The sequence below is a fragment of the Leiobunum rupestre genome, chromosome 7 (genome assembly GCF_980474605.1).
Source record: "Leiobunum rupestre chromosome 7, qqLeiRupe1.1.hap1, whole genome shotgun sequence".
In the NCBI taxonomy this organism is placed as follows: Eukaryota; Metazoa; Arthropoda; class Arachnida; order Opiliones; family Sclerosomatidae; genus Leiobunum; species Leiobunum rupestre.
The window spans coordinates 41,395,077-41,407,187 of record NC_143390.1 but is presented as its reverse complement, the minus strand read 5'-3'; the positions used below and the strand labels follow the sequence as shown (position 1 = coordinate 41,407,187).

Here is a 12,111-nt window from a genome sequence, read left to right as displayed (position 1 = left end):
CGCCCCGGGGATCCAGCTATCTTAAGCCGCCACTGTGTCAGTGTCGAAAAAAGGTTCGGTCAGGATATTAGAATTAAAACCATAGGAAGTGTATTACTAATAGTATTATGTTACTTATGATATATGTGTCACAGGAAAAATTAGAATTCCTATGAAATATTAACAAAAAGGAATAATGATGCTTTTAACTTTACTGCATCAATTTTCTCATCACTATAACGATATTACATAATCCTTTTATTGTAAATTCAATAAATATTTAAGAAAACCCAGAATTTTTTTAATCTTATTGTATTGTTGCGAAATTTATTGGGTGAATTCGAAATTCTAGGGCCCGCAATGAGAAAGAATTACTAAATTTAATAATAAAAAAATAATAATATGGATTAGCTGTAGGACGTTGGGAATAGAATATGAGATAAACGACATTTGAAATATAATTTTTGTGCAAACTAAACATTTATAGGTAGAGCTCGGCAGAATAGATAAATTAACCGCCAAAATTTTGATTATTCATAAAAAGTTTGGTTAACTGTTTATTTATGGATAATATCCGCGGTTATAAATCGATTTATTTTGAAAAAATAAGTTTTCAATGGGATAAGTTTCGCTTATGGATAAAAACAAATAAAACGAATATTTATTTTCTTTAGAAACGCCGAGCTCTACACAATATATTCCAGGGTCGAAAAATGACTCATTTTATAGCAAAATAAATACACCGCCTATTAGATTTTTACTAATTTCTCCGAAAATATCTAACATAAAATTCTTTATTTATTTCACGAACTACCTATACGCAAAGCGGATACAATAACACTAACAGTGCTGAAATTGTGCAACTACTTAAAAAGATTTTAAGGACCAAATAAAGATTAAAGTTAAATCTAATGAACTTAAAATATAATCTCAGCAACTATAATGCATCAAATTTAAGAAGAGATTCCAAAAAATATATTAAAATAAACTATAATCTGAAAGCGTACCTTGTTTTCATATCATGAGGGACTGAGAAGTAGACCCCCCCAAAAAAGGGAGTGGTAACGTTTACCTTAGTTCCAAAATCAGGTAACCTAAACATCAGACGATAATATTTTTTTAAATTTCAATAATTTTTTTACTCATTTTTAGTTTTTTTTTGACATACCTAATTTTGGAACTAAAGTAACGGATTTATCGAATAATAATTCCGTCTTCAGTTGTCAAATCGGTTATAGATAACACAAAATACTATCTGAAAAAGAACATTTGAAAAATAGACTTCAAATAAAAATCACTTAATCTCGAATAGGAAAACTGGTTTTTCAGCCCCAAGTCAAAGGGGAACTTCGACTTGGCGAGAAGATCGAAAATTTTGGGTTAGTAAAGGTCGTTGGTTTCGCGAAGAAGCATGTTTTCCATTCCTACCGTTGAGCTGCCATCCGGCGCGCTGATGCCCGTCCTTGGACTAGGCACTTTTCAGGTATTCACTTTCAACGACCATCCCAACCAAATCCCGCGTACATTTTTCTACAATGTTTTCCCCCTTTGGAATGTCTCCACCAAAGACCTCAGAGACGAGTGATCTTCGAGCGTCGGTGCTGAAAGCGATCGAGGTTGGATATCGCCACATCGATACCGCCTTCGTTTATTACAACGAAGAAATAATTGGCGATGCCATTGAAGAAGCCATCGACCAGGGGCTAGTCAAACGGAATGATTTATTCGTGGTAACTAAGGTGAGCGACTTACTTTGCTTCGACCGTCCTTTAGTACAATGGTTCACAAACTTTGTTTCTTTATGAGCCCCTTTTCTGTATAAAACCCAACGGTTGATTGATTATACAATTGGTTTTATGCGCCACCCTTTGACCAACTGTAGCTACGTGATTGAGAACTAGTGTTGTTAATTTTCCGGAAAAATAAAATGCGGAAAATTTTCCAGAAAAAATTTCATGGAACCTCGAGGCTCCATGTTACACATTTTGTTAACCACTGTATTTACTTCCGAAAATAGTGAGTAATACAAAAGACTTAATTCTTAAAGCTACCGTTGATTGGCAACCAACCCGAGAAAGTGAAACACTTTTTGCAACGGTCTCTGGAAAAGCTCAAGCTGTCATACGTTGATTTGTACCTGATACACAATCCGTGCGCTATGAAGGTTAGTACCGTGATTGAGAAAAATTAAGGATAGCTAGTTTCATCTTTCTATAATTGTAGGATCTAATTATTTTATCCCAAGCATACGTTAAAATCTACAATAAATATTATTTTTTATATTATAAAGTACGTGGACGATAACAACGCATTTCCGAGAGACTCCAACGGAAAATTGCTTTATGAAGAAACCGATCATGTTGCCTTGTGGCGTGTTAGTTTTACTATCAATTATACTTGTTTAACTTATTTGTGATTCCATTGCGAAATAATTTTCCATTTCATATAAAGGAAATGGAGAAAATGGTAGACTCTGGTTTGGTAAAAGACATTGGCTTATCGAACTTCAATAGCAAACAAATTCAGAAAGTGTATGACGTCGCTAGAATCAAACCCGCTAATTTACAGGTAGGGGCCAATTGAATTTGAATGTTCGAATATTAGACTATTTGGTTTTCGGAACTTTACTTGTGTGTTAATGGCCTAGGTTTTTTCTGACTGTCCCCCTTTAAATTAACTTAGTGGAGCACAAATACCCTGGTGGTAGTCCAACCGCTGAACATGTTGGCCTAATTTAAAGGGGGCCGGGGAGAAGAAAACCTAGGCCTTTAACAACAGAAACACCGAAAACCGTATAGTACCTTGGGACCAGACTAGAATATCTGGCTATTAAAAGCTATATTAGTCTAGTGGAACTTTAGAATTTACACCGTCTTACTTCCAAATCGAAAAGTATTCTTATGTACTTCGAGGTAGTTTCGAGTTCATATTTCAGACTTTTTTAAATTCTTTGAGAGACCCAGTAAAGTAAACGCAGTGGTTAGTTAAAATCCTACCCAGTCAGCATCTTTTTATGCCACTAACAAGGAGACTACCCGAGGTGGAACTCATCGATTTTGTTTAAATTCCGGGATTAAGTAGACCTTCATGTAACTTAAAAAATCCTTAAGGGAAAAAATGCGATGGGCTTTAGTTTAACCATGGCAACCAAAAACGTTTTTGACATCTAAAATAAGATATTTATCTATGTAAATTAACATGAAATTATTCAAAAAAAATTTAAACAAAAGTGGTTAAATTTGGGTAAATATCTAAATTTGGGAAAACGTCTAATTTTGGGCAAACGTCTAATTTTGGGTCCATGTCTATTTTTGGGTCCATGTCTATTTTTGGGTCCATGTCTATTTTTGGTCAATGTGCAATTTTTGGTCAATGTGCAATTTTTGGTCAATGTGCAATTTTTGGGTAACTATCTTTTTTTTTGGGTAACTATCTTTTTTTTGGGTAACTATCTTTTTTTTTGGGTAACTATCTTTTTTTTGGGTAACTATCTTTTTTTTTGGGTAACTATCTTTTTTTTTGGGTAACTAACTATCTTTTTTTTGGGTAACTAACTATCGTTTTTTTGGGTAACTAACTATCGTTTTTTTGGGTAACTAACTATCTTTTTTTGGGTAACTATCTAAAATGTGTAAATATCTAAATGTTTTTGAATTCACCACCCTACCTTTTTACATTTGGATAAAAATTAGTCTTAAGGGTTATTCTGGTTGATAAAGCCGAATAAATTTGGGTAAAAATCTTAATTCAAATGGTTAAATTGGGTAAATTTAATATAAATATCTAAATTCAGGTAAATTGGTAAAATTCATATCAAATGTCTAAATTTGGGTTGGGTAGATTGATCAGGTAATGTAAATTGGGTAAATTCATATCTTATGTCTAAATTTGTTTAGATTTATCAGCTACTGTGAATTGGATGCAATTATATCAAGTTTTTAAATTGAATAAAATTCGAGCAGGTTATGTAAATTTAATTTGAAAAGCTTTATTAAGTACGTGTAAAATTCAAAGAAATTAGATAGTTCAACCATTTTTTAAATATTATATTTAAAGTTTAACAATATTGTTTAAGTTAATTTTTAATTTAAGTGAAATATTTGAATGTATTTATTATTATATAGAAACAAATGTAGACATTGACCCAAAATTTGAGGTTTACCCAAAATTTGATGTTTACCCAAATTTAACCACATTTGTTTAAAAAAATTTGAATTTCATTATTTTACCATGTTAATTTACATAGAGAAATATAATATTTTAGTTGTCAAAATAGTTTTCGGTTGTCATGGTAAAACTAAAGCCCGTCGCATTTTTCCCTTTAGGGGTTTTTAAGTTACATGAAGGTCTACTTAATCCCTGAATTTAAACAAAATCGATGTGTTACACCTTGGGTAGTCTCCTTGTTAGTGTAATATATTGGATCGTAACCAAATTAGAATAAACCGAATTAGTTTGTGACTCACAAAGCATTTATCGGAAATGTATATTTAGGTGTATTTAATGAATAAGGTTTTTTTAAGAGCGGATTAGATGGCGTCACTAACAAGTACTAGTTGGGGGTTAAGCTATTTCCACCAATGGGAAAGCGGTTGAAACGTCACGCTTTTTCATAGCCACATAGAAAAGGGGAAAGGGCAATAACCTTTCACCCGCTTTCCCATTGGTGGAAATTCTACTTTGCACACTGCACAGGGCCCTAAAAGTGTTAATCTGATCCTGCTTAGGGTTATTTATTCTTGATGGTATTTTTATGTATTTTTTATTTTTTTATTTTTGTTTGAGGTGCTCCCCTTTTTACCGCGCCTGGTATGAAGGCTCCTCGCTGTGTACACACAATTTTTCCCTCGTTATTCTGCCTCCCCCACCCCAAAGGCACTGTTACAAGAAAATTATAAGATATCTCTTAATGTAATTAGATCGAAACCTGTACATTCGCAGGCTTCAAAAATACATTTCGTAAGTCTAAGTTGAGGGGGGGGAAATACGTCAATATAGTAAGGGGTTTTCTCCCAAGCTCTTCGGTTTCCCCTTCCATAAAAACTTTTTGAGGTTAACGGTAACCACATTTGTTTAAAAAAATTTGAATTTAATTATTTTACCATGTTAATTTACATACTAAAATATAATATTTTAGTTGTCAAAATAGTTTTCGGTTGTCATGGTAAAACTAAAGCCCATCGCATTTTTCCCTTTATGGATTTTTAAGTTACATGGTCTACTTAATCCCTGAATTTAAACAAAATCGATGTGTTACACCTCGGGTAGTCTCCTTGTTAGTGTAATGGAGCTTTAGGTGGTGCCTTGGGATTAGCCTAGCTGATTATTATTAAACCAAAAAATAGTGCTTTTAGAAAATAACGAAATCCGATAAATATGGTTAATAAATCAGTAAATATCCATATACGTGGTGACTTCTCCATTTTACATCGTTAAGAGGAATACACACCTAAATATTCACCGTGGCGAAAAATGGGCACCTACAAAAATCATCTTCGAGCCAGCAAAGATACATTTTTCATTTTTATTCATTTTATTTTAATAAGACAATAGAGTTGAAGCCGGCGCCTGAAAACGTGTCAGGGGAACTTTTTTGAGTACCGATCTGTGTACAGCTTGCACATCCTACACGTTTTCTGGTGTTTATTACATTGCTTCTGCCTTCAATTATTGTTAAGTTAACTATTCCATAATTGTATAATTTGATCTCTTGGTAAGTGAATAAAATGATTAAACAATTACACATTCCATGTTTGGTAAAGTGAATTACGTCCGTGTTAATGTTATTTTGAATAAATCAGGTTGAATGCCACCCGTACATGCAACAAGAGAAACTACACCGCTTTTGCCAATCTTTGGGAATATCATTTACTGCGTATGCACCGCTGGGATCACCGAGTTTTAACGATTTCGTACGAACGGTTTTTAAGACGTAAGTTTTTTGCTTTAATTACAAAACTTTGGAGTTTTAAGTAGCCTTGTGTGTTATTTTACGAGAGTTGAGGTAGTTGAATTATCGTTGGTGCGCAGTTTTCAGTTTTGACATAATTCAGAAACAATAAACCTATTCAGAAATTGCTCTCGAATATTTTTACAAAGAAAACTATTGAACGTTATTATGTACCTTCATGGCCGCCGAGGGAGGGCCTTGGCCCTGGTAAAATAATAATATCGCGCCCAATATAGCCATGCCTACTGTAGATAGCTCTATTATTTCTTGGAGAATCGATAATCGCGAAACAAGTCATTAAAGGTTAGATTTTAATTATTTTATTTATACTAGATGGCACTAATTAAAACATTTTGGTGGAAAGGGTACTGAGTTACTACTCAAAAACAATTTCTAACACTAATGCTTTGTGTAAAAACTATAAACAAAAGTCCAACTTAGGATAAATTCTAAATTAAAAGAAAGGCGAAACAAACGATATATTTTTAATGGATTTGAGATAAAATTTCTGGTAAGATTTCGGGTATTTAAAATTTCAACTTAAATGGCGTTAAAGGATCTTCTACCTGTTCAAATATGCTATTAGGTTTATGTTGAATATCTTGTTATTTTCACAGAGACATTCCGGACAGCCCGAAAGTGTTGCAGGACCCCTTGATCGTCGAACTGTCACGAAAATACCAGAAAACGCCTGCTCAAGTACTTCCATACATATCTCAAAAATGCATTTAAACTATTTTAAGTTCGTGTTTTTAATTGTAGATAATACTCTATTTAGATTGCACTTAGATGGCTTTTCCAACGAGGGATACTAGCTATTCCGAAAAGTGTCAGTTCCGATCGCATAGTACAAAATTCCAAGGTAATAAAAATTAGAAATTTACACATATTAATTAGATTTATTGCAATAAGTCTATAATAACATTTCTTCAATAATTCTTATTTGAAAATATTTTACCGAGTCGCGAAGTGACGTCATCAGAAAGATAAAATTGCCCTCTAGCGAAGCTTTGTCAAAGGCTACGGGAGACCCTAGAGCGACTAGACTCAAAACGGGAACGGATTTTCAGTAAAGTTTTATGAAGTGTAATACTTATTATTGTTTATTGTTTATTTCACATAACAGTGTCTGTTTGACATATTCAGTGTTTAAAGAGAGCCTTTTCTAGACCCGAACTTAGTAATCTTTTATACAAACTAAAGTCATTATTCTTAATTCGTGCTCTTTGCTCTATATATATTTGGAATGTCTAATGATCCCTTGCCACAGTGCTCCCAAGGCGGCTTGCGAAACGCTCGGGGCTTGAACGACGTCGACTGTAAGAGGTAGCGAGTTTTTCCAAATTAATTGGCTACTAAGGAGAAATGAAATGAAGGATGCTCACTCGGAAAAATAGACACCATAAATTGAATTGAAGAAAGCCGGAATAAATCCCATACCGAAGATCTTGGATAATTGGTCTAGTCCCGCGACAAATCACGTGTTTAGATGGTTAGATAAAAGCAAACTCGAGACGGGGCTTAATGTCGGATTAGGATATACCACTCATATAGTTCGTGTTAATCCCTTTGACGTAGGACTAAACAAACGGTAAACCATTTAGCAATCTTTCAACTGGCCTTGGGAATCTCTACGTACAAAAGAGAAGTAAGAGGGGGGGCAGCCGGACAAGACGACGGTCGCTACCCACATCAGCGAACAAAACAAACAACTGCAGCTTGAGGGCTCACGGCAACAGGATGGGCCTTTTCCTCACCGTTAAATTCCAAATACATAAGCTTGGAATCCCCTAAATTCTGGAATGTTTTTCTTTAAGTATGTTTCGCATTACAAATTTCTTCAAATATTTTCATAATTTTAGATTTTTGACTTCGAACTTTCCGGAGAAGATCTCCTAAAAATCTCAACATTGAATGAAGGACTGAGGATTTTCAATTTCAAGTTTTCCAAGTAAGTTTAGAAAAATCTTCATTATGGTTAAACAAAAACCCAATCTAACTAAAAACACTTACCACATATTAAGAGTCTTTATTCTCGAAATCAATCTTAAGAGTTAAATGCAGAAATGTTTCGACCTACAACGAAAATATAAAGTGCAATTATGCTACATTAGCTAGAGTGAGGTTAAGTCTATTATTGGACACTGAATAAGAACTACAAACTTTAAAAGGACAGTAAAAATTTCATTATTTGAATAAATATATTTTCAAATTTCAATAATATCAAATAAGGAACATGACAAACATATTTGTAATTACTCCATGTGAATTAAGAATTTTTTTTCGAAAAACAACCGGGATTATGTATTCTGATATCTGGTACAACTTATTTTGTGTATGCAGAGAATGTGAAGAGCAGCCCGAGTATCCGTTCAAAGAAGAAATTGAATTTTAATTTTTCAATCATTAAATTTATCAAAATTAAATTTGAAACATCCATCATTTTTTAATAGTTGTTTATATTCTTATTGTCTTCTTAAATAATATTTAGTCTTTAAAAGTTGAATTTACTTGGTCAAAGCAGAAGTATATAATATAACGCTTTGAGATAAGTATCCATCCTCCAATGATACTAATGTGAATCGCTGAATTTCATATAGTGTGTGGGGAGAAGTCCATGGAAATACTTTGTACTGTTTTTTTCAAATTATATTTACACTTGTTTAGAAAATTTTCAGATTTACAAGGCACAGAGACATTGGCACCCACAGCAGGGCCGTAACCAGGGGGGGGGGGGGGGGCAGGGCACTCGGGCCGTGCCCTACCTGGAATTTGACCGGATAGCTCTACACTCTAAAAAATTGGGGTGTTGATTCAAACCGTTTTAACACTATTTGTACACTTTTTCATGAGTCGAAATTTGACACTGCTAGGGGCGTTTTATTACACAAATCAAACCCCGTATTACAACCTTCAAGATTTTTGTATTAAAAAAAGGTGTAAAAAATGATTTAAAACTCCATTTCCACACTATTTAAACACTGTTTTATCATTCTTTGTTTGTGACACAAAATATTTCCAATAACCGTGTAATAACACACCTTTAAATAGTCATTTTGCAACTTGTAAGCTTTAGATCACCCATTTCAAGAGTAAAATCACACCTGTGAAGGAGTTAAAAGTAACCTCAATAAGCCATTTTAAAGAATAAAAGGTGTAAATTCGCACTTTAAAAGATAAATATTGTACCTGATGAGAATTGAATAACATCTCTAGAGGTGTGAATAGGTTCGTATAAAGAGTAAAATCACACTTTTAAAGGTGTAAAATCACACTTTTAAAGGTGTAAAATTACACTTTTAAAGGTGTAAAATTACACTTTTAAAGGTGTAAAATTACACTTTTAAAGGTGTAAAATTACACTTTTAAAGGTGTAAAATCAGACTTTTAAAGGTGTAAAATCAGACTTTTAAAGGTGTAAAATCTGACTTTTTAAGGTTTAAAATCTGACTTTTAAAGGTTTAAAATCTGACTTTTAAAGGTTTAAAATCTGACTTTTAAAGGTGTAAAATCTGACTTTTAAAGGTGTAAAATCAGACTTTCAAAGGTGTAAATTCACTTGGTAAGAGATAAATAACACCTATAAAGGTGTTAAAATGCCTCTTTGAAAAGTACATTCCACCTACAAGAGTTCAATAACAATTTTAATGGTGTTACTATGTAAATTTTGTAGTGTTCAAAAAACCTTTTATTAGTTAAAAAAACCATAGAAAAAAGTCTTGCAGTTTACAGCACGACAAACCGGGCGCAGCGGTAAAATTATGCAGACATTTTACAAAAACGTTAAGTATATCTAAAGCAACGCCACAACGAACGTGCTTTGCCTAAGACGTAATTTTAACTGCGACCAAGAGCAATAATGCCCGGGTGTTTTATACCGAAAACCAAGAGCGACAAAAAGTATTCTTATCTGCTAAAAAAATGACAGAGATAAAATATGCATAAAAAACTACTGATTATTGATAGCTTAAGAACAAAAAATGCCTTCATCTCATTTTTCTTAAGTGATCACCCTCGATGAAAATATTACTTAAGGCGTGAGACACTTTTAAAATTAGATATGTAAGTTAAGGTTCTTCTCGGAAAAATTTAAACTAAGTGTCTACAAGTTGAAATGTAATAAAAATTAATGGATCGTACATACATTTGATTTGGCCAGGTTTTATTAAATGAAATTAAAATACTAAAATATAAAACAATTCTTATACACTTTTAACAGTCCTAAAACTAATGACTTCTTTAGTCCCTCGATGGATGACTTGAAAACGCGCACATTTCTGTCGCGCACCAGACTTGGCCGAGGAAACCCATACGCGGACGGTCGCGGTTAATAGCCGGCGATGCCGATACGATGACCCGACTCACTTTTCGCGGTCTCGCGAAAAAACATTCCTTGACCTCTCGCTCGCTTCCCTCGTCCACTCAAAGAATATAAAGCCCCAGGAATGGAAAGTGTAGGCTTAATAGTGGTTTTTTTTGGCCTCCCGTTTCTATAGGCAAACTCTCCTTCGTTAGCTATTTCCGGTTTCTCTGTTTCCCTCTGATTGGTGGATTTTTACGCGGTATTTTGCCCACTTTTTAACTGATTTTAGTCTTAGCGAGCGTGTTTGATTCTTGACTATGGAATTATATTGACATAAACACAAGGTAAGAATTATATATATATATATATATATATATATATATATGATATAATTTTCATTCAGTAGGAAGAAGTTAAGAAGCTGCAATGGGGAAAAATTGCCTTTATGGCCCATGTAAATCTAAAGAGAACAGGAAAACTAAAAGCGTAAATGGAGCACTGGAGTTTTTTTTATCAAATTTCCTTCACCAAAAACTGATCTTGAGAGATGTAAGAAATGGATATTGGCCTGTGGTAGGGAAGATCTTTCTGATTCAAAAATCAGTTCATCAAGCCACATTTGTTCAAGGCATTTTCACGGCTTCCAAGGGCCAACCCCTGAACACCCAGATCCAATTCCACTTTTTAATGTTTTGACTCCAAAAATGTTTTTAACACCAACCTTGGGGAACATCAACTCTTCTGAAACACCACCATCGTCAAACCAAATAGATGACGGAAGTAAATTGAGTAATGAAACACCCAAGACTAAATCTGCACCATTTAGACGAAAAGAACTATTCATCGAAATTAACAACAATAATACTAGGACTGAGAGATTAAATGTAAGTAGTTAGGCTACCTACGGCTCCAAGCACACGCTCCTTCCAAGCAGAGTGCAAACAGAAGGAGCTTAAGCAGAAAATACCCGCAGTGCTTTTCGTTAGTTTGTCCAAATATCTAACTCTTCTATTACCATTTATAGGTATCATCTATCAACACAAGGGTTGGAGTTGAAACAGGTACTTTACGTCCGCCTGCAGGCTGGTTTATGGCAATATCCGAGCGAAATGTAACCTTTTCCAGACATGAAAATGATGTTCGAGTGATCGAGTGCATATTTGATTTTGATACAAACGTGCAATTCTACATGAAAATTTCCTCTGACCCTTTTCCTCATGAAAATATTTTACAAAATGTTGATATTAAATGTAATTATGATATTACGAAGCTTTTAAGTACGATTGATGAATTTCAATTGTGCCGTGGGAATACTGATCAAGATTGGATAAACTCTTTCAATAGAAATTGTCCAGATAATAAAATGTGCAGAAAGAAGGGCTTTTACAACGAAAGACTAAAATCTATTCACAGTGTTAAGTGCATCCGTTTCCTCAAACTAAAGAAAAATTAAAAGCGTTGCTCTGAATGTTACAAATACAGAGGAACCTTACGGAAAATGAGACATCGGAATGCGGCCAAAAATCTGAAAGCAACAAAAGTTTTGAAGCGTTCAACTAAGAAAGTATTAGAAGTACAAAAAACTAAAAGACAGAGACATTTGATAGAAAACTTGTGCAAAGCCAAACTTCAAGGGGAGAAAGAGAATTCGTTTACGTCTATCATTTTGAAACAACAAATCAAGGCTATGACAACTTCCAAATATGGTATGAGGTGGGATCGTGGCTTTTTGAATTGGTGCACATACATGAAAAACAAATCCAAATCAGCTTATGAAATTTTACGGAAATCCAAAATTATTCCTATTCCAACAACCAGGACGTTGTACAATCACAGCCACACTTTAGAAAACTCCAGTGGCTTTAATAATGATAAATTT

General features: G+C 33.9%; 1 protein-coding gene across 1 annotated transcript; it reads left to right on the top strand.

Moving 5' to 3' along the window:
• The first annotated feature begins 1,187 nt into the window (after positions 1-1,187).
• LOC149936325 (aldo-keto reductase family 1 member C15-like) lies at positions 1,188-8,398 on the top strand. The gene is made up of 10 exons (XM_090152859.1): positions 1,188-1,462; positions 1,548-1,718; positions 2,027-2,143; positions 2,270-2,353; positions 2,431-2,547; positions 5,781-5,911; positions 6,547-6,628; positions 6,708-6,791; positions 7,792-7,880; positions 8,273-8,398. Exons 1-10 carry the CDS (start codon positions 1,391-1,393, stop codon positions 8,322-8,324), a joined length of 999 nt encoding a protein of 332 aa, XP_090008985.1. The 5' UTR covers positions 1,188-1,390; the 3' UTR covers positions 8,325-8,398.
• Positions 8,399-12,111: the final 3,713 nt, after the last annotated feature.

Coding starts and splice junctions, on each gene's coding strand:
- LOC149936325 (XM_090152859.1), top strand. CDS start 1,391: ATGTTTTCCATTCCTACCGTTGAGCTGCCATCCGGCGCGCTGATGCCC. Junction 1,719..2,026: donor ATTTATTCGTGGTAACTAAG/GTGAGCGACTTA, acceptor TAATTCTTAAAG/CTACCGTTGATTGGCAACCA. Junction 6,792..7,791: donor GCATAGTACAAAATTCCAAG/GTAATAAAAATT, acceptor TCATAATTTTAG/ATTTTTGACTTCGAACTTTC.